General features: G+C 42.3%; 1 protein-coding gene across 5 annotated transcripts in view; it reads right to left on the minus strand.

Moving 5' to 3' along the window:
* Positions 1-22,505, minus strand: part of mkln1 (muskelin 1, intracellular mediator containing kelch motifs) — a 168,021-nt gene that overhangs the window by 79,818 nt on the left and 65,698 nt on the right. For all 5 annotated transcript variants that reach the window (XM_068059463.1, XM_068059462.1, XM_068059460.1 and 2 more), the window contains 3 exons: positions 17,976-18,053; positions 15,611-15,676; positions 2,965-3,077 (listed from right to left, as the gene is read on the minus strand). In XM_068059463.1, coding sequence (XP_067915564.1) covers positions 2,965-3,077; positions 15,611-15,676; positions 17,976-18,053 — 257 coding nt within the window. The remainder of the gene's footprint in view (positions 1-2,964; positions 3,078-15,610; positions 15,677-17,975; positions 18,054-22,505) is intronic.

Below are 22,505 nucleotides of genomic sequence, written 5' to 3' on the forward strand. Positions count from 1 at the left end.
CTTTTTTTTGAAGGGGGGAAGAGGACAAAAACCACTCAGGCTAAGTTTCTGAGCATGCGCTGGCAGGATTCCTTGTCCAGTGGAACAAACCAACAGCATTTCCAAAACTTGCAATATAAATGTATTAGAATGCAGAGAATTACTCCCCCTTTGACAATAATGCAAGTAGAATTAGAAAGCAATAGTACTATGGGAAAACCTCATATCACAGCAAATAACCTTTATAAATATCTGATAAAGGGGTGTGCTATGTGCGACAAAATCATTAACACTTTCTTTATTAACAGGATCACAATAGAGTGCAGGGGAAATTCTTCCCCAAGATTTTCAGATGATCCATACCAACCTGATGGGCAGTGTCACTGGTTCATGGCAAGTCATGCCTACTTATGGGACTCATTCTATTCTTACAATGAAAATCAAAAGGCAGTGGCCTCACCATAAAGTAATTGTTATTATAGTTAAGCCGTTTAATTTAATCCAACAATAGAATACAGCCATGGTTCATTATTTTAACTAGTAGCCATTCCAAAATGCAGTGGAATAACTATACTATTATATGGTGCAGCACGACCTGTATTCAAGCCAGGTAAATTGAAGACAGAAGTCTTCCCTGACTTCCTTGCTGACGAAAGCCAAAAACCTATAAAATACAAACCTAGCGTAATAGAGAACATTACCTGCTGGAGTGTGCTTCTAGGCATTTATACATCAAATTTCACTTCCTCAGTCGAAGCATTTTCTCAACCAGTTGATGCATTATCATGTAAGAACATGTACAAAATATAAAACATTTACCAAACAAAATTCTCCATGATCAGCTTACATGGTTGCTGGTGTAACAAACACCAGCAATATTTTTGTAGCGATCACCGAACTGCTCTCAGCAGCCAATTGATGACTAGAATCACAAATATAGCCGAAATAAAATGCTTCTCCTTTTGTTAACTTTTCATAACTTAATAGCGAGACAGATGCTCTTATACACCAACATAAGGAACTCCAGGTATTTTGTTTAGATGGAAGAAACAAAGCTGCACTACTATACCGTTAAAGTAAATGAATGCGCAAAAACATTCCAAACATGAACTGATTAGTCATTTTAAAGGTAGAATCAATCTCTAGGTTTTAGACTTTTAAGAACTGCTTAAACTTTGTTTTTGAGGTTTAGAATGACATCTGAACCCGATTAGATTACACCAGAGGCTTTACTTTTTGCTGAGCACCTCTCCAGAGATTCTTGTCCCATGCAGGGCACAGTATGTTGTATCATTGTTATTGCAGATAGAGGTGCATAGGTGTTAGCCCATGCAGTTTTAATTCTGCTTCTTTAGGTTTTAACATGAACTCCAATTATTAGAACTCATTGGTTGGAAAATTCCTTGGATCTGCTCTCCCCTTGCTGGTGTTGCTTTGACAGCATGTGCCGTTTATGTGTGTTAATGGTTTTCACCATACTTTCGCCGAAGTAGTGCCAATGAAGCAGGAGAAAGTGAGATGAATTTCCCAGCCACTATAACAGCATAAGCAACTTCATTGGAAGGAAAAGGATAGGCCACCCCTCTCTTTAGGCTGGGGTTGCAAGCTGGGTGCAGCATGAACAACTCTCTGCATATGGAACTAGAATGGGTCTGTAGACTCAGGTTGTTTGAGTGCGCAACAGGGACTAGTGAATCCATTGGGTTGCGCTGAAGGAGGTAAAATATAAGTTTAGTTTTTTTGTGCAAACATCATGGATCCATGAGTGTGCATGCTAACTATTAATTTATTTTTTCCATTTAAGGTGATGCCAAGCAAGCAGCAGCAACATGAAATACAAGAAAAGTAAAACAAATTATCCAGATTGTCTTATGAGAGATTGCAGAAATTGGGCCTTCGAGTTTCGAAGAATGAGAAATCGCATTGAAACTTACAAAATTCTTACAGGGCGTGACAGGGTAGATGTGGATAGGATGTTTCCTCTGGCTGGTGAGTCCAGAACAAGGGGACATGGCCTCAGAATAAGGGACAAGCCATTTAAGAATGAGATGAAGAGGATTTTTTTTACTCAGAGGGTGGTGAATCTGTGGAATTCTCTACCCCAGAGGGCTGTGGAAGCTCAATTGTTGAGCATGTTCAAGACAGAAATCAATAGATTTCTGAATACGAATGACATCAAGGGATTATGAGGATAGTGGGGAAAAATGGCGCAGAGGTAGATGATCAGCCATGATCTGTTTGAATGGCAGAGCAGGCTCGATGGGGTGCAGAGTACTGGATAATGAAGTAATCTTTGATGCAGAGACAACTTTGAAAGTAAGGGTATTTATCTGTTCCCTCTAAACGTCAGGTGGACCAAAGGGCTCATGAGGATTTAGATGCAGGGACAAGAGAAAATGGTGCTGCATAGGGCTGCAGAACTCAGGGCAAGAATCTTAGATTTTTGAAGCACAGATGTTAACTTGTTGGTATTTCTTTCTTTATGGCAAAAGGGATCAGGCTCATGTGTAGCATGGACCTCTTGGACCAAATGGCCTGTTTCTGTGCTGTAAATACTTTGTAACTAGAGATTTACACTGCACAGACTAGAAGGTAAATAATAGTTTTTTTTTTAAACTGAACAAAATGCACTTAAACTGATTATTATAAGTACTGGTAGGGCAGCTGGAACTATTTGTCGAGGATGCCCGAGTTTTGGAGACAGCAGCATTCTGAATCAGCTCGAGTTGATATATGCTGCAGCAGTCCTATGAACCAAATACAAATTGTATGCCTGTACCTGTTAATGAATTACAACTAACATCCTCTGTGGAATCTATCCTGCCACCTCATTGCACCAGCTTCAGTAGGGTAATGTGGGGTGGGGAGGAGAGGGGAAGTTTAACCACCAGTTTGGGAACCTCTGATACATCCTTTCAATTTCCAGCTAAACCTTTATTCTACACGTCTGCTACACCAGCATTCTTGCCAATATAAAACGCTTACCTCTTTCTCAGTGTCTCTGGATATACAAGTCCACTGGTTTTCTTTAACACTGTATGCCCAAAAATCTGCCAAATCCTGTGTTCCATCCCAACCACCAAATAAATATACTGTTTCTGCAAAGAAAAAAAAGTCATTATTCAAAGATTTTCCACAGGAATTTTTCACTTAAACTTCTGCAATCCAGTTTCAACACTGGCACACCATCACTATTCTGGGGGTGTTCTCAATGGCAAACTTGTAGATTAGCAGCTTATGAACTCAGGATTTGAGTGTTAATTTCACAGTGATGTCATCAAGCTTATTAGATTACAAAATATTATTTTTTACAGTTGATTTCCAACACCTGGCATAACTTTCCTTCTTGTGGGTGGTGGGGGCGGGGGGGGGGGGGGGGGGAGGGGGTGCAGTGGAGAAAGGAACTGGTTAGGTTTCCAATGCAAGGTTTATACTAACAAAAAGGCAATGCAACAACAAAGTTAGACAGAACAGCGCATGTTTAAGCATCACTGCAGTACTATAGCATTGCCTTTGTATAGGACATTGAAACATGCTTTGCTATGCAACCCAAGTCAATGAAGAAATGTGGTTTCAAATCCTTAAACCTGGTTCATTTATGGGAATGGAGTTCAGAAGTGAAACTGCATTTCTTCACTCAGTTTCAGCTCGACAGTGGGGGGGAGGGGGCTGACTACAACTACATAAATGGCGAGTTGATGCCCTATAAAACAGTAGAAGCTACAAAAGCAAAGGAAGCTAAAACATAACACTGAAAGGTACAGAAACTTCTCCACAAAAATATTAAATTTCTTAACAAATTCCTGAAACAAAAAAAATCTGTCCAACTGAATCTCCGTTCCCCTTGAAGATACAAACCACCTCTTCAGAATGATGTCCTGATACAGACAGATCACCCTAAAGAGAAAACTCAGCCAAATACAAACATTTTTACACTGCATCTAAAAATAACTATACCATAACACTATTTGCAGCACAAGGGGATTACAAGTTTACCATGGTACATTTTTAGGACCTATAAAGAGCTAAAAAGGTCCTCGTGTCCCTTGACTTAGTTCTACATGTCTGCAGGCTATTTCAGCAGGTTGGGGAGGAGGAAAAAGCTTCAACAAGTTTTTCAATTAAACGGCTGAAGCCGATTTATTTGATCCTTTTCATGTGATGTTTTTCTTTTCCTCAGTAAGCAAACAAAAAAGGGAGGGGGCGAGGAGCAGAAACACTTGGGTAGCATTGTAATTTTAAATAAGGTTATGATAGTTTGTTAACTCCAATTACCCTTCAGTAACAGACTCATAGTGTTTGAATTTAGAGAGGGCCTTCTATGTTCTAAATTCTTACAGTTCACAGAAACCATAAGATTGCAACAGTCTCATTGAACACAAATCTGGCACAACCCTCACTTCCTTTTGCAAGACTGAGCCAAATTCAAGGGCAGCAGACAAGACTTTTTTTTCCCTGTCCAGGCTGAGTGTCAATTTAATTTGAGATCACCTGCAACTGTTTTTGTAAAACTACATTATTCTGTTCATTTCCTCCAAGTTATTCTTGAAACAGTACTGAATTCTCTTGAACCAAAAAAGTTCGTGGCTTTTTATTCCCATCTACCCATTTTCTCCACTTCCTGTGGCAAAAGCACCGAGTCATCCTGGCATACAATTTCATGGACATCAGCAGCAGTCCTGTGCTTGACCCAAACAGCCATTCTTCATGCACCCAAATCCTGGCTTGACTCCAGAGCTCCACTTCCCACAACCAGCAACCTGCCCAAAAACATGGCACAATTATCAGTGCCATTGGCACATCATGTGCCATTGCTCCTGCTGTCCCTTTACACCCAATCTGAAATTCTTGACATTTATAGGTCCTCGCCCCTCCTCAGTTCTGCAACCTTCTGCAGCCCTACATGGTCCATCAACTCCAGCCTAAGGTGAATCCCACCCTCCCTTTGACCAGCCATCAATAGTAGAGCCTTATCCATACTCGCTCGAACCCCCTTCTTAAATCTAATCACTTTGCTTCTTTTTGATCTGCACTCTCAAAACAAGTTTTTTCTACCTGTTTTCTATCAGCTTATCTCTTACCTCTAGTATTATTGCTTGCCATTCATAGAGTTATACAGCACAGAAACAAGCGCTTCGGCCCATCGTGTCCGTGCTGGCCATCAAGCACCTATCTATGCTAATCCCATTTTCCAGCACTTGGCCTGTAGTCTTGTATGCTATGGAGTTTCAAGTGCTCATCTAAATACTTCTTAAATGTTGAGGGTTCCTGCCTCTTCAGGCAGTGTGTTCCAGATTCAACCACCCGCTCGGTGAAAAGATTTTTCCTCAAATCCCCTCTAAACCTCCTGCACCTTACCTTAAATCTATGCCCCATAGTTATTGACCCATTTGTTAAGGGAAAAAGTTTCTTCCTAGCTACCCTATCTATGCTCCTCATAATTTTGTATACCTCAAATCATATCTCCCCTCAGCCTTCTCTGCTCCAAGGAAAACAACCCTAGCCTATACAGTCTCTTTTCATAGCCGAAATGCTCCAGCCCAGGCAACATCCTGGTGAGTCTCCTCTGCATCCTCTCCAGTGCAATCACATTCTTCCTCTAGTGTGGCTACCAGAACTGTACATAGTACTCCAGCTGTGGCCTAACTTGTGTTTTAATCTCATTCAATGTCATTTGATGCATGTTGGGATGCTTTATGAAAGGCATAATGTAAATCTAACCTGTGTGAACCTAGACAGTGAGCACTGACAACAATGGAGCACATCACAAATTAGCCCACTCAACAACTTGCATTGAGGGAAGTCAACTTTCTTCCAGCCATCCTCCTCCCTAACCCTAACACTTGATTCTAGAGTAAGTTTAAGTGTCCTGGATTTTCTTACTCATTCTGAAACAGAGTAAGTCTCTAACAAAATACACTTACTGTCCAGGAAGAACTGGCCCACAAAAACTATCTAAATATCAACTGCAATTGTGATTCCAATTCTTATTCCGAGCAACTAGATCATCTCAAATTTTAACAGTTTGCCCAGCTCGGTACAACAGCAGTTTAGAATGATTTATTTTTAATATAATTTCCACAGAAAAAGATAATTAAGATTTGACTGCAGATCAAAGAGAGGTTTTGAAGAGGCTGTGGAAGGTCAACTAATAGTGAGGTGGAAAGGCTGAAGCAGTGTTCCAGAAAGCAGGGCCAAGATGGCTGACGGATCTGGGAACTGGAGGAAGAGAATACACAGGTGCATATAGTTGATTAGAAGATTTAGCAATGTGGACTGGGACACAGGACTGGAAAAGAATGTAATACTTGATGCTGAGTGACTTCCTACTGGAAAAGTCTTGTCTGCACTCTCAGGTGGATGTAAAAGATCTCATGACATTATTCAAGGAGTTCTGTTGAAACGTCACATACCTAAAACATTAACTCTGTTTCTCTCTCCACAGATGCTGCAGACCTGCTGAGCATTTCCAGCACTTTGTTTTTATTTTCATCACTCAACCAACATCATTAAATCAGTTTATCTGGTCATTATATCACTGCTTTTTTGTGGGAGTTTGCTGTGCACAATTAACTGCCACATTTTCCTACGTTACAATGATGACACTTCAAAAATAGTTAATTGTCTCTTGTATCTGAGCCCTGTCACTGAGATACCAAGGGAGGGAAAATGATCCAAGCCATTCTGATGCACTTACTATCAGAGCTCTTTGAACTGTAACTATCCGAGTGAAAAAAAGTTTAAAAAGTGTGCGCGACAGGGACACAGTATAAGAAAAGAGAAGACGGACTTGCAAAAGCATCAATATTAGGCTGTTGTGGGCATATATTTAAAGCACAGGTGTTAAAAAGCAGCTAAAAGTAACTTCAGGTGGCGTCATACGACAGAAATTACAGGTACCAGCTTGCAGCCTTTGGAGCAAGAAACACAGCCAGCAGATAAGTTGAAGTCCAACTCCCACGCTTGTCTCTGCCTAAAAATAACTAAGCTCATTCAAATGCCAGTCTGGAGAGACCTCAGTATGCATAAGAAATTATAACGTCAGCTTTGCATCACATTTTCATGACCACTTCCAGTGTTAAGCCAAAGCAATGCAAGGCTCGCGCATAAAGTGGTCTCTAAGCTCTTAATTTGTGACTTGGCACCCAAACCACTCTACTGTTTTTTTCACATTGATCCTTACTGGTAAAAATTTTTGCTTGACTTAAAAATTGTATCTACGTGCAGAAGTACAAAATGGAGGTAATGGTGTGAGACTAGAGAACAGCAGCACCATCCACTTCAAACTTTACCAGCTCAAATTTTTGGGAAAACAATGATGTGTCCTATTCAACATCATCTACACTTAAAATGAGGTGTCAACCTGGTGAAGCTACAACACAGGACTATCTGCGTGCCAAACTGCATAAGCAGCATGCGATAGACAGAGCTAAGCGATCCCATAACCAACGGATCAGATCTAAGCTCTGCAGTCTTGCCACATCCAGCCATGAATGGTGGTGGACAATTAAACAACTAACTGGAGGAGGTGGCTCCACAAATATCCCCATCCTCAATGATGGGGGAGCCCAGCACATCAGTGCGAAAGTTAAGGCTGAAGTATTTGCAACAATCTTCAGCCAGAAGTGCCGAGTTGATGATCCATCTCAGCCTCCTCCTGAAGTCCCCAGCATCACAGATGCCAGACTTCAGCCAATTCGATTCACTCTGCATGATATCAAGAAACGACTGAAGGCACTCGATACTGAAAAAGCTAAGGGCCCTGACAATATTCCAGCAATATTACTGAAGACCTGTGCTCCAGAACTTGCCGCGCCCCTAACCAAGCTGTTCCAGTACAACTACAACACTGGCATCTTCCCGGCAATGTGGAAAATTGCCCAGGTATGTCCTGAACACAAAAAGCAGGACAAATCCAACCCGGCCAATTACCGACCCATCAGCCTACTCTCCATCATCAGTAAAGTGATGTAATGTGTCATCAACAGTGCCATCAAGCAGCACTTGCTTAGCAATAACCTGCTCAGTGATGCTCAATTGGGGTTCCGCCAGGGCCACTCAGCTCCTGACCTCATTACAGCCTTGGTTCAAACATGGACAAAAGAGCTGACCTCAAGAGGTGAGGTGAGAATGACTGCCCTTGACATCAAGGCAGCATTTGACCGAGTATGGCATCAAGGAGCCCTAGCAAAACTGAGGTCAATGGGAATCAGGGAGAAAACCCTCCGCTGGCTGGAGTCATACCTAGCACAAAGGAAGAGGGTTGTGGTTGTTGGAGGTCAGTCATCTGAGCTCCAGGACATCACTGCAGGAGTTCCTCAGGGTAGTGTTCTAGGCCCAACCATCTTCAGCTGCTTCATCAATGACCTTCCTTCAATCATAAGGTCAGAAGTGGGGATGTTCGCGGATGATTGCACAATGTTCAGCACCATTCGTGACTCCTCAGATTCTAAAGCAGTCAGTGTAGAAATGCAGCAAGACCTGGACAATATCCAGGCTTGGGCTGTTAAGTGGCAAGTAACATTCGTGCCACACAAGTGCCAGGCAATGACCATCTCCAACAAGAGAGAATCTAACCATCTCCCCTTGACATTCAACAGCATTACCATCACTGAATCCCCCACTATCAACATCCTAGGGGTTACCATTGACCAGAACCTGAACTGGAGTAGCTATATAGATACCGTGGCTACAAGAGCAGGTCAGAGGCTAGGAATCCTGAGGCGAGTAACTCACCTCCTGACTCCCCAAAGCATGTCCACCATCTACAAGTCACAAGTCAGGAGTGTGATGGAATACTCTCCACTTGCCTGGATGGGTGCAGCTCCAACAACATTCAAGATGCTCGACACCATCCAGGACAAAGCAACCCGCTTGAATGTTTTTAGATGGGGTGCCATTCACTCCCTCCACCACCAACGCACAGTGGCAGCAGTGTGTACCATCTACAAGATGCACTGCAGCAACACACCAAGGCTCCTTAGACAGCACCTTCCAAATCCGTGACCTCTACCAACAAGAAGGACAAGGGCAGCAAATACATGGGAACACCACCACCTGCAAGTTCCCCTCCAAGTCACACACCATCCTGACTTGGAACTATATCGCCATTCCCTCACTGTCGCTGGGTCAAAATCCTGGAACTCCCTTCCTAACAGCACTGTGGGTATACCTACCCCAAATGGACTGCAGCGGTTCAAGAAGGTAGCTCACCACCACCTTCTCAAGGGCAATTAGGGATGGGCAATAAATGTTGGCCTGGCCAGTGTCGCCCACATCCCATGAATGAATTTTTTAAAAATATCCAAAACAGAAAAGTAGTTTTCAACTTGGCAAATATATTTCTGTATTTTTCAAGCTTCAAACAGAGAAACATAGGAGTTAGACCTTTTATTGCAGTAAGCATAATTCACAAAAAAAGGATAGAACAGAAATAATGATGAAGTTTTCTTTAACAAGAATAGGCCCTTTCCTTTTGCAAAGCTTGAGTACAGTTTCAACTGCTCAAAAGTAAAGCACATGCGATAAGGCTATGTTAACCAAGGAGGTCCCTCTAATTTCATGATTGCTACTTGCTTATCAATGATGAGAAGTCTCCTGTTATGTGTCACTTGGCCAGTGATTTTATCTAGTTCAAATTGGTGGGTCACATTCAATTAATAGAACCACTGTGGAGCACCATTCCAGATCATCAAGGTGGCCCTTGTGACTGAGCATGTATTCTTGAGCCCAAAGCTAACCCATGAAAACAGCTCATTAGTCTTTTTGAAAGAAGGGGATGGATGCCTCATGCCTTTAGTTTGAGCATATAATCAAGCTGATGTAGTACTGAGGGAGTGCTGCACTGTCAGAGATGTGATTCTTCACATAAAATGTGAAACTGATGACCTGACTTAACTGTCCTGGTGGACATTTAAGATCTCATGACATTCTTGAAAAGCAAAGAGTACTGCTCCTGGCCCGATCAACATTATTTGTCTGGCTTAAACAATATAAGGCAGCAATAAACATAGCCAATAGGCTGCTCAGTTATATTGCCAAATCAGATGAAATCAAGTCTCCAAGGTCTTGAAGTTTCTGCGAATAGCTCTATTCAAGGTGGAACAAGAGGACCATATATAATTCCATCTAAGTATCCACAAAGAGAGAAGATTAAAGATTTGGGTGTAACGTTTGTTCAAATATCACCTGTTTTTGCTTCCATTTTCCAATGTTACATACATGCATGTTTATGCAGTCAGGCCAGAAAAACCCATGTGGTGTATTTATTCCTCCAAAGTAACAAAATATCTCCATTGGATTTCACAAACTGACTTATCCTGCAAACAACAGTTTAGCGAGATGAATAGTATGCAATGCTCATGCACAAATGTCAACTGATAGTTTTATTCATTCGTCAAGAAACATGAAGTTCCTCGATTAGGCATCAACAAGGACAAGGTGAACAAATGAGCAAGGCAGGGAAAAATGTGAAAAAGCAGAAACAATGAGAGAGAGAGTCCTTTTGGGAAGGAAATCTGCTGTCCTGACCTGGTCTGGCCTACATGTGACTCCAGACCCACAGCAATGTGCTAACTCTTAAATGCCCTCTGAAATGGCCTAGCAAGCCATTCAGTTGTATCAAACTACTACGAAGTCTAAGGAACGAAACCAAACAGTCCACCCGGCATCGATCTAGGCACTGGAAACTACAGCAGCAAAGCCAGTCCTGTTGACTGTGCAAACTCCTCCTTCCTAACATCAAGGGGCTTGTGCCAAAATTGGGAGAGCTGTCCCACAGACTAGTCAAGCAACAGCGTGACATAGTCATACTCATGGAAAAATACAATGACACAAACACCACCATCACCATATCTGGGTATGTCCTCTTCCACTGGCAAGACAGAGCCACCAGAGGTGGCAGCACAGTGGTATACAGTCAGAAGGGAGTTGCCCTGGGAGTCCTCAACATTGATTTCGGACCCCATGAAGTCTCAGGGCATCAGGTCAAACATGGGCAAGGAAACTTCCTAATTACTACCTACCGCCCTCTCCTTCAGCTAATGAATCAGTGCTTCTCCATGCTGAACAACAATTGGAAGAAGCGCTGAGGGTGTCAAGGGCACAAAATGTATTCTGGGTGGGAGACTTCAATGCCCATCACCAATAATGGCTCGGTAGCACCACTACTGACCAAGCTGGCCAAGTCCTAAAAGGACATAGCTACTAGTGTGGATCTGCAGCAGATGGTGAGGGAACCAACAAGAGGAAAAAACCTATTTGGCCTTGTCCTCACCAATCTACTTGTTGCAGATGCATCTATCCATGACAGTATTAGTAGGGGTGACAACCACACAGTCCTTATGGCCCCATCTTCACATTGAGGACACCCACAATCATGTTGTGTGACACTACCACCATGTTAAATGGGATAGATTTCGAACTCAAAACTGCACATCAATGAAACAAGTGGATGCTCCATCTCAGCCTCCTCCTGAGCTCCTCAGCATCACAGATGCCAGTCTTCAGCCAATCCGATTCGCTCCATGCGATATCATGGAACAGCTGAAAGCACAACACTGCAAAGGATATGGGCCCTGACAAGATTCCGGCAATAGTACTTAAGACTAGTGCTCCAGAACGAGCCGCGTCCCTAGCCAAGCTGTTCCAGTTAGAGGCCTGCTCAGGTTGGGAAAAAAGAACCTGACCCAAACCCGATCGAACCACAGCGGACCAGAGCCCGACCCGGCCGAAGTCCCTCCGATTTTCTGCCGAGCTCGACCCGACCCCGCCCCAACTCGACCCGACCATCCATTCACTTACCTTCCTGATACTGAACCTGCAAGAACATGTGTGATGACATCATAGTGTCGTCACTCACCCTCTGCGCAGACTCAGTTTGGTCCCGGACTCCGAGCTCAGGTAAGTTTTTAATTTCAATACTTACCAGCAGAGCACTTACAGTGTGTGTCCGGCCCGGCCCAACCCAACCCGAGCCCGAAAGCCATACCCTGAAGATGGGCCCGACCCGATCCCGACACATGTCGTCGAGTCCCGTCAGGTTCGAGTCGGGTAGCAGGCCTCTAGTTCCAGTACAGCTACAACATTGGCATCTACCCGGCAATGTGCAAAACTGCCCAGATATGGCCTATCCACAAAAAGCAGGACAAATCCAACCAGGCCAATTACCGCCCCAGCAGTCTACTCTCAATCATCAGCAAGAGTGATGGAAGGGGTCATCGACTGTGCTATCAAACGACACTTGCTCAGCAACAACCTGCTCACTGATGCGCAGTTTGGGTTCTGTCAGGTCCACTCAGCTCCTGACCTCATTACAGCCTTGGTCCAAAGATGGACAGAAGAGCTCAAGTCAAGAGGTGAGGTGAGAATGACTGCCCTTGACAACAAGGCAGCATTTGATGGAGTATGGCATCAAGGAGCCGTTGCAAAACTGGAGTCAACGGGAATCGGGGAACACTCTCCACTGGTTGGAGTCATACCTAGCACAAAGGAAGATGGTTGCGATTGTTGGAGGTCAATCATCTCAGCTCCAGGACATCACTGCAGGAGTTCCTTAGGGTAGTGTCCTCTGCCTAATCATCTTCAGCTGCTTCAATAACCTTCCCTTCAGCATAAGGTCAGAGGTGGGGACGTTCGCTGAAGATTTCACAATGCTCTGTGCCATTTGCAACACCTCAGATACTGAAGCAGTCCGTTCCCAGATGCAGCAAGACCTGGACAACATCCAGGCTTGGGCTGATAAGAGGAAACAAGAGAGAATCTAACCATCTCCCCTTGACGTTCAAAGGCATTACCATCGCTGAATGCCACACTATCAACATCCCGTGGGTCACCATTGATCAAAAACTGAACTGAACCAGCCATACAATACTGTGGCTACAACAGAGATCAGAGGTTCGAAATTCTGCGGCGAGTAACTCACCTCTTGTCTCCCCAATACCTGCCCACCATCTACAAGGCACAAGTCATGACTGTGATGGAATACTCTCCACTTGCCTGAATGGATGCACCTCCAACAACACTCTAGAAGCTCAACACTATCCAGAACGAAGCAGCCGCTTGACTGGCACTCCAACCACTACCTTAAACATTCACTCCCGTCATCACCAACGAATAAGCAACAGTGTGTACCATATGCAAGATGCATCGCAGAAACGCACCAAGGCTCCTTCGACAACACCTTCCAAACCCACGACTTTTACCCCCTAGAAGGACAAAGGCAGCAGATGCATGGGAACACCACCACCTGTAGTTTCCCCTCCAAGTCACACACCATCCTGATTTGGAACTATATCGCCGTTGCTTCACTGGTGTTGGGTCAAAATCCTGGAACTCCCCTCCTAATAGCACTGTTGATCTACCTACACCCCAAGGTCTGCAGCTCACCATCACCATCTCAAGGACAATTAGGGATGGGCAACTAATGCTGGCCTAGCTAGCGACACCCACATCCCATGAACAAATAAAAAAGTGAAGCCAGAAAAAAACAGTTCAGGATTTGACTCATCTCAGCTTTCCATTCTTGGATCTTTGGACATTCTACTGAATTAATTTCTGTGAAAGGTTGCAATTTCTTACATGATCAGTTGATTCCAGAGTATCCAAACGTCTTGTCTTTTTGTACTACTTGGGCTCAAACACTGAAGTATCATGGGCCAGATACAAAGATTAAATGAGCGGTCCCATTCACATTCATATTATCGAGCTGTTGGTACTACGAGTTGCTGCTGCTCAGATTCAGGATCCATCTAACAATAAGGAAGCGGCAAGAAAAATAAAATCTACCAAACCTTCAAGACCTCAAAATTCAAAGAGAAGAAAGCAGCAGAGGAAGAAATAAAAGTGCAAATATTGCCGACTTTGCACGTTGCATGCTACCCACCAGCTTCAGTTTGGTCATTCCAGAGCTGATATATACTGGAGTGGAGGAAACAATGCAATCGACACACTGTGAAAATGACACCTTGTGATTATGGCTAACTACATCTGCAGGCAAAAGGATCAGGTCCAGTATACGAATGAAAAATCATGCATATTTAGTGATTAAACTAACCCCCAGCCCCCTGATAGCAATTAATTATTCTGGGTCACACAATGCAAGTGCATTTGCAGCACCTGGTGAAAGAATAGAAAAATGTCACAAAAGCTCAACAGGAAACACGTTTGGACAAGGTTCAATACTTTTCTGTGCCGGTGCTATAGTCAACATCACTAACTTGCTCTATAAACATATATCTTGCGTATCCTTTATCCTCTTTGTTACCGATATCCATCGTGAACTATGTTGGTAGTCTTCAGTTCAATTATAAACATCTTACACTCAAACTCTGCTGTTAACTTTCAGAATCCATTGTGGGTCAAACCTTCGCAAGATTTGCAAAGAGAATGACAGTAAAGAGATCAATACAAATTGAAAATACCAAATTTCCTTGTTGAATCGCAGAACAAACTCAGCTTTAAGGGAGGAGATGTGTGTTGATTCCAACATGCATCCTACTCATCCCTAAACTACAAGCAGTTAACGTGCCCTAGAAAATGGAGACTTTGCTCAGTATTCCCTGTACTCAGCAGCTAGCTGTAAGCTTATATTCTTCAGTGTATAATTCTGAGAATCCAATCTTGGCTGCACAATGCATTGCAAATCAGCAAGCATTCATTTACAAATTTCATGAGAAAAATAAGCACATTATTAGTTGGTGTTTTCAATGTCCTTATTTTTCTGAAGTACCACGGTCCATGCCAGTGCCGACCATTACAATACATGGCTGCTGACTGTGCAATCACTCCCCTTTACTGTAAATGACGTCAATAAGGCACTGTTGCTACGGGCAGCAGTCAAGCTTGTTCTAGGCCATTCCATAGATCTTTTTAATACTGTAAACAGCCAGAAGGGCAGACAGCCTTTGAAATGAAAAAAAAAATCTCTTTCCCGATTAATGCTCCTATATTGCATATCATTTCATTCCATCCATAAACCAAAAATCCAGTCAGCAAAGTAGTGGTGCTAAAAATTGCTTTCTAATTTGAACATTTATGGCCTAAATTCAGTAATTTTCGAGGGAAAAATCATAACAGATATCATTCTGGATTGTTGAGGAACCTTCCATTTTTCCCTCATGATTCTTTGACTTAACACAGCCAGCCATTCACCTTGACGGCCAATTCAATAGTCAGGGAAATGCAGCACAAGCAAAATCATGGTCATCTCAAATGAGACTACACACAGTGAACTGCACATAGCAACTTTTATACAAAACACTGATTACATGCCACCTCCCCATTCCACCCCCTCCCTGCCAAAAATCCTTCAAGCTAAAATTATGTCCTGCTGTCATACATAACCTACAATTACAGGTACAAAATTGCTTTTCATTCTGCAAAGCGCTCACATAGCAATTTCCAGTACAGATAATAGCTTAATCTTCAGTGTTGACATGGATTATCTCTTGTATGGAACAAACAACAGGATGCTTATTCGCCCCTCTACAACACTTACACAGATTGAAGAGTTTATGGAAGTGGTTAAATTATGGCCCCGTCTCTTGCTCGTCAACTGTGCACATTTTTTTCCCCACTCATTAGAAAGTAACTTCTAACTCTACCGCCCATATTCAATATATAACATCCTTACCTGTTTGAACATCAATTACCATCTGATGACCTCCTCTCATTCCAGGTCTACTGTCGTCTCCATCACCTGGTCAAAAAGGTAAATTTCTTATATAGAGGCCAGTGAGCAAATTTCAGAAAGATAAAGACATTAAAAATAGGGCATTCCCCAACAATTCCTCCCTTCACCCACATGCACCCGAAGCAGAAACATACTGCCGCTCAGGTCAGCCCCGCACTCTGAATCGCACATCACCTCCCACTGCCAGCATCGCCCATGTCTCTGCGTGCTCACATTCTCCCAGCTCCATGGTCTGCATGTTCACTGCCCCCCCCACTGCCCCTGCGTGCTCACCGTCTCCCCCTACCCCCACTGCCCCAGCGTGCTCACACGCCCACCCCCCCCCCCCGCACTGCCCCTGCGTGCTCACACGCGCCACCCCACTGCCCCTGCGTGCTCACACCCCCCCCCCCCGCACTGCCCCTGCGTGCTCACACGCGCCACCCCACTGCCCCTGCGTGCTCACCCGCCCCCTCACTGTGCGCTTACCCATCCCTACCATCTGTATGCTCACCCTACCCTGCCCATCTGTGTGCTCACCACTGCTGCTCCCCCCACCCGACTGATGGCACCAGTCTTCGCAGCAAGTCCCATCTCCCCCGCGCTCCTATTGGATGAAGGTCTGTGTGCAGGCAAACTGTTAGCACTTTTGATTGGTGAGCTTCCACGTGAAACACACAAGCATCATTTTGTCCCCACCACCACCTCTGCCCCCAATTACTGCTGCTCACTGAGAAGCGACAACTGGTGACTGCTCAGGTACAGGCTGCACTGCAGCAACTCTGTGCTTACTTACTGCTAACAAGTAGGGGACCCAAATGGAACAAAATTAATCTCGCCCTTTTCTGTTCACACGTTATGAAGGATTGGTGGGCCGGACTTAAAACTTTGGCTGACCGGATTCTGGCCCGTGGGCCATATGCTGGACAACCCTGCTCTCGAGCATTTTTACCAGCGAGAGGCAATAGCAATCCCCTCGGCTTTCTATTCAGTGGGGCACACCAGGCACAAACTGGCTGTAGCTATCTGTTGAACTCCCCACACAAAGATTATTATCCTCCATAAGGGGGAGCCACCAAAGAGCCTAAAGTAGTAAAACTAATTTTTGTCCCAGTACTCCTAACTTACACATTAGTACTCTGCTGACAAATCTGTAAAGAACGGTTCCATGAGTACAAACATTTAAAATATCTAACACTTGGCATTCTAAATAACAAAATATTAAAAGGGTCAACTTCTGAACTTAAAAGCTCTATCAGAGTCTGTTTATACTGAAATAAATGGGGAGGTGGGGTTTTATAAAAAAAAACCATACCAGGAAAAAAAAACAGAATTTGATCAACTTCTATAGGTCAAACACTATCGGTTTCATCACAAGTGAAAATGGATCCTGAAAGACCAAGCACGCACCAAGCTAAATTACTGTCACGAGCTACTCCCATTGTAGTCATAAAGCAACAGCTCGCAACATTAGTTAACACCTGAACCTTTGAAAGCAATTCAAATTATGGAGAGAAGCACGTGAAGTTTCCATTTCATGTAATATGGTTTGTGAGAAGGCGTTTTATCTAATGGGGGTTAAACTGAAGACCATTCTGCCTATTCCAGTGAAGGTTAAATATCTGATGGTACTCGTTAAAATGGAGTGAGGAGTCAATGTTCGTCCTTCAGCAAATACCACCAAGAACAGCTGCATTAGTCATTTATTTTCTTGCTCTCTCAGATAACGTAGTTCAAGACTGCCACTGCATTTGCCTACATAGACAGTCGTTGCACCTCAAAGTAGCCAATTATGTGCCAATCGCTTTAATAGGCTTCTGAAAGACAGGATGAGGCATATGATTTATAAATGCCTGTCTTTTGGTTTTGCAGCAAAAGTATCTGCACTTAAGCTTAGTCTCCACATTAATGCCATTAACACCAGAGCTGCTACTCAAATATTCACACAGAATACCAGTATTACTTGCTTTATAATGAAACTCATGCTTTGGTGAACTTGTCATGTGTGAACAAAAGTTATTTGCGAAAGCAGGGTTCTTGGACATACACTGGACCTGGACCCCAGCTCTCTGAAATGCTGCAAGATTAATTTCCTGAGACATGCGTCCTTCTTAAAGTTGCCTTTAGCTTCATCCACTGAACTTGCAAACAGAACATCCAATGAACATACTAGCTCAAGTCGAATTAGTAGGATTCAATTATACCTTCTCTTTAAGTTTAGCAATTATATCATCGAATTTTCATTAAATTTGACTTGTTCAAATTAACTTAATGCATCTCGCCAAAAAAACCATAAAATCACATACATTTCTTTAGTGTTCACTACCTTTGCTGCTTTGAGGGATGATCTGAGTCCACCTGGGCTTGTATTCTTGTTGACTGATATACTGATTAAACAAACCGTCTGAAAAGAAAACAAAATATATTTTTGCATGTTATTCCACAGCTACAAAACCAATGTGGCTTTATTGATTTCACATTTTTAACATGCCTTTATTTGCACTAGGACATTTATTATCTGATCAGAACACCAAGATCATTTTTGGGAGAGGTACTCGGGTGCCATTAAATTCTTTTCACAGACAGCATATGTAGAATGTGACATTTAATTTGAGATATCAGATCACAAGTTTGCAAAATGCATTGCTCCAGATTTTACTAAACTTAATTCGTCACGAAAAAAAACAAAAACCTAATCAGCAAAGAGAAAAATAGATGAATAGAATTTAAATAGTAAAAAAATTTAAAACATTTTTTAAAAACTCAAGCACCCAATTTAAGTAACGGATTTATTCTGTAAGCCACTAGAAAGCAGAAAATTTAATCCCAGTTAAACCAATAAAACAGAACAAATTTCTCATTTAGCAAACTTTTGGAAAATATAGATTTAGGATTAGGACCTGGACTTCTCAATCCTATATTTTATCTAGCAAGCTACATCTAAACTTACATTTTAAAACTGAAATAGCAAATCTAGAGGTAAGAAACAAAAAGTTCTTATGGCTGTCTGCAGGTGAAGGGATTTTTTCTGTAATATAAAACACCGAATCTTCATCAGCACGTTCTCCACCCGCACCACCACCCCCGCCCCACCAATCTACTATAAATTGTAAACACTGCTTTTGTTAGCTGGTGTAAACTCGGTTACGACCAAGGTGGAAAGAGTGCACTGTTAATTCAGTCCCACTTCTCCTCAGGTCACAGCATATCAATAAATTTTCCCACTTATCGAAACAGCCAATTAGATACTTTATTTGTCCCCAGAATGAAACACACCAACCAGGTTTCTTTAACCAACAACAAAAATTAACTGTTTATTATAAAACCAAGTCTTAACCAATAATGAAGAAAATCTATACACAAGTTTAGTACTGAAGCTCCTTATTTTTTCCTAGCCCTCATACAAACGCACATACATCCGGGAAAGAAAATAGGGATTTTGCTTTACAGCTGTTTCATAGGAATAAAAGGAATTAAAAAAAACTTAAACTGCCATGATCTGGAAGGAAGTTCTTCAGTTTGGCGAGGTGTCCCAAAATCAAATAGTTGGATGCCACTCAAAGTCTTTCCAGGCGTGATTGATCAACAGTCTGTGATGTGTAGGTGTTGAAGGAACTTGAACAGTAGAAGATTTCACATAGGTCTTCCAGCAGGGATGTAGCAACAGGTCTCAGTTCTCACATTCAATGCATAAAGTCCTTTTTTAAAGCTGCAAGATTTCAGCAAATTCAGGGTTTCCACGAAAATGCAGGATGCAACAGCACCACTTCGTACCAGTTTTTCTTTTTCAAGAGCAAGAATTCATTACAGAAAGGTTTCTGGTTCTTCTTCTGATCTCCAGGCAGATCAAAATCAAATTCCAATTGACTGCTTTAGTCCAAACCCACTGGCTTTTAAGCAGTCCAAAATGAAACCAAAACCTTCCAGAAACAAGTCATATACCAAGTCATAAATTCTCCCTGGTCACACAAAGGGTAGCTCTGAGGTCAAACCCCCTGCTGGTTTCCTTGAAATTACCTGGTTTCCTGTATTTGTTTACTGGTTAAAACCAGGACCCTCTTATTGACATAAAAACAAGAAATGCTGGAAATACTCAGCAGGTCTGGCAGCATCCGTGGAAAGAGAAGCAGAGTTAACGTTTCGGGTCAGTGACCCTTTTTCGGAACTGGACCCTCTTATTGACCCTGTCTTCCTTCCAAACGCATCCATAAAGTTCAGCTATCTCCAGATATCTCAATGTCCACTGAAATCCTTTTCAGTTTTTAAAAAAATATAGAATCCCAAGTTCTAATACAAAAAAATGGAAGTCCTCCTAACAACTCTGCTTTAAGGTTTCAAAAATAAGGCCTCAAAAATACACAATTCAAGCTGAAGTGCCCCATTCATACTACATGAAATGAAAAGCAATGTCTAGGTGTATTGAAATTCAGTCTGGGGGAATCTACGGCTCTCTGGACACGGAAGGAAAAAGTGCCAGTTAAGTTGTGCAAACAGTCGACACCATGCTTGAATGATTGTGGGAGAAGTTAGTTCACGAACACAAATTTGTTAGTTGATAAAAAGCATTTCTGCAACATTTTTAGTAACTTCTTTTGTTCTTTCAGTGAAACCTTTGACAGCTATGCACCTAAACAATTCATAACGCTCAGCTCATTAAAGTATTTTCAAGGTCAGTTGGTCTTTCAATCTACATGTCTTATTGTATTTTTAAAAATCTTCAACTCAGTACAACAGACACAAGTAGAAATCTTCTCTAAACAAATTTTAAATATCATTTAAATAGGCTAACGGCAGACTAATTTTATTCTGGGTCTTAAGGTTGAAGAGTGCTGTTCGGTTCCTAAAAAATTATTCATTGAGCTGGTGAGATGTTATAGATTAAAAATGAATCTTGCATTTCCAAGTGAAATATAAATGGCAGAATGTAGCTCCACGCTCACAGTAACATTGACTAAAAATATTACGATTATATATATTAAAAAGGAGAGGGTAAATGCTCAAATAATTATTTATCTTCAGCTCACTTGGAAGGAAGGTGCTCTTCCTTTACAAATGGCAAAGTCACTGGGAGCATGATGAGCTTCTCTTGGCAGAAACATTGATTCAAAGGTTACCCAGTGTTCTGTTCATAAAAGTCTGCAGGAGGGATGGGGCGGGGAGGTGCTGGTGGTCAGATAAAAGATGCTTCCTATCACTTGGCATACACTGGAGACAACAAATGGCATGGTTAGTAAACAATATTTACCTAAGTGACTATGCTATCAGCTTCACTTACAAAGACGCTCTGTGTAACTTAAAGACTTTCTAAATTAGCGTGAAGAATGAATTCACAGAGTGGCCTTAATCTAAAAAGGCAATGACTTGAATGTATGACAGAACAAACACTTTTACCAAAAAAAACTAAATCAAGGACATAGTGGTGTGCAAAATTACAATACACCTTGCCACTATAAAATCCTACTTTTCTTGTAAGATGTTAATGTTGTAGAATTGAACTCTTCACCTATTGTAAAGTGAGCCATCTTAAAGTAAATGTAAGAATTAAAAAACACTCCACTCAGCCTCATTGTGTCATGGCACCAAACTGTGAAGTGACCACACTATATATGCTGTTTCCCCAAGACCCAGTTCCTCCCCACCCCTTCACGCCTCTCTCGCATCTTGACCTCACTTTGATAAGCTAGCACGCACGTCCTGTGAGCCAAAACTTGATGTTGCATCCAAGATTGTCTCTCGGAACAAACAGTGAACCCTTGGCATTCCATGGATTTGAGCACAAACCCGATCTCTATAACCACCATGCTAACAGTCTATTTGCTAGTTCCGAAGAAGGGTCACTGACCCGAAACGTTAACTCTGCTTCTCTTTCCACAGATGCTGCCAGGCCTGCTGAGTGGTTCCAGCATTTCTTGTTTTTATTTCAGATGCCTAGCATCCGCAGTATTTTGCTTTAATTTTATGCTAACAGTCTATATGGCTCAGGCTGAAAACAACAAATCAACTTAAAAGAAAAACAAAAAAGCTCCAGTTTTCACTGTTCAGAATTCTTAGTCAACTTGAAATGCATCAAGTGCTAGAGCATTTGTCAGTGCTGAATGAAGCATCAAATAGATTGATGTGTAGGCAGACATGCAACGCAAGTTATTTTGGTACACTGTTACTAACAGTATATGTCTCAAAGAACTGCTCTATGTTTCCCTGATTTCAGTAATGTTTCCATTGCATCAGGAACAGGTTGGCAAAACAGGACCAACTTGGAAGCTTAATTGTCCAGTCTGCAAGAATATCCACTTCCCCAAAATCACAATGCTTGGGTCACAACACCATGCAACTTAAGCTTAAAATTAAACTAAGGATGATTTTTTTTTTAATTTGAAGTTGCAGAAGGATTTTAGTTCAATATGGCAGCACATCACTGCCTTTATTGAATCAAACCAGGCTACTGGATTTGTGACTGATTAATCAAATGATTAGGTTATCAAAGCAAGGTAATGTTGCTATGGGTGGGGGTCTTATTATGATCAATTTAATGCTTAAAATTAATGACATTTAAGGCAGCACAAACAATGCCTCTAACAATTCTTCTGCCATGGGCAAAAGGAAGAACATTGAGAAGCTACAAGGAAACTGAACACGTTGACATAGGCCACCTTCTGTGCAGTATCATTTTATTATTTTGCATGTCATTTCAGGCATCCAGTGTCAGTAAGCATCTGGTTAACCACTGCGCAGTAGGATGCTTCTTTAACCTCTCTCCACTGTACCCAATTTCACACAACCATCCCTACTGCGCCAGTGTGGCACTGTTCCCACAAGAATACCAGGGCTTAAAGGGTTAATTTAGGACAACAGATTG

This window comes from Heterodontus francisci, chromosome 27 (genome assembly GCF_036365525.1).
Source record: "Heterodontus francisci isolate sHetFra1 chromosome 27, sHetFra1.hap1, whole genome shotgun sequence".
NCBI classification, from domain to species: domain Eukaryota; kingdom Metazoa; phylum Chordata; class Chondrichthyes; order Heterodontiformes; family Heterodontidae; genus Heterodontus; species Heterodontus francisci.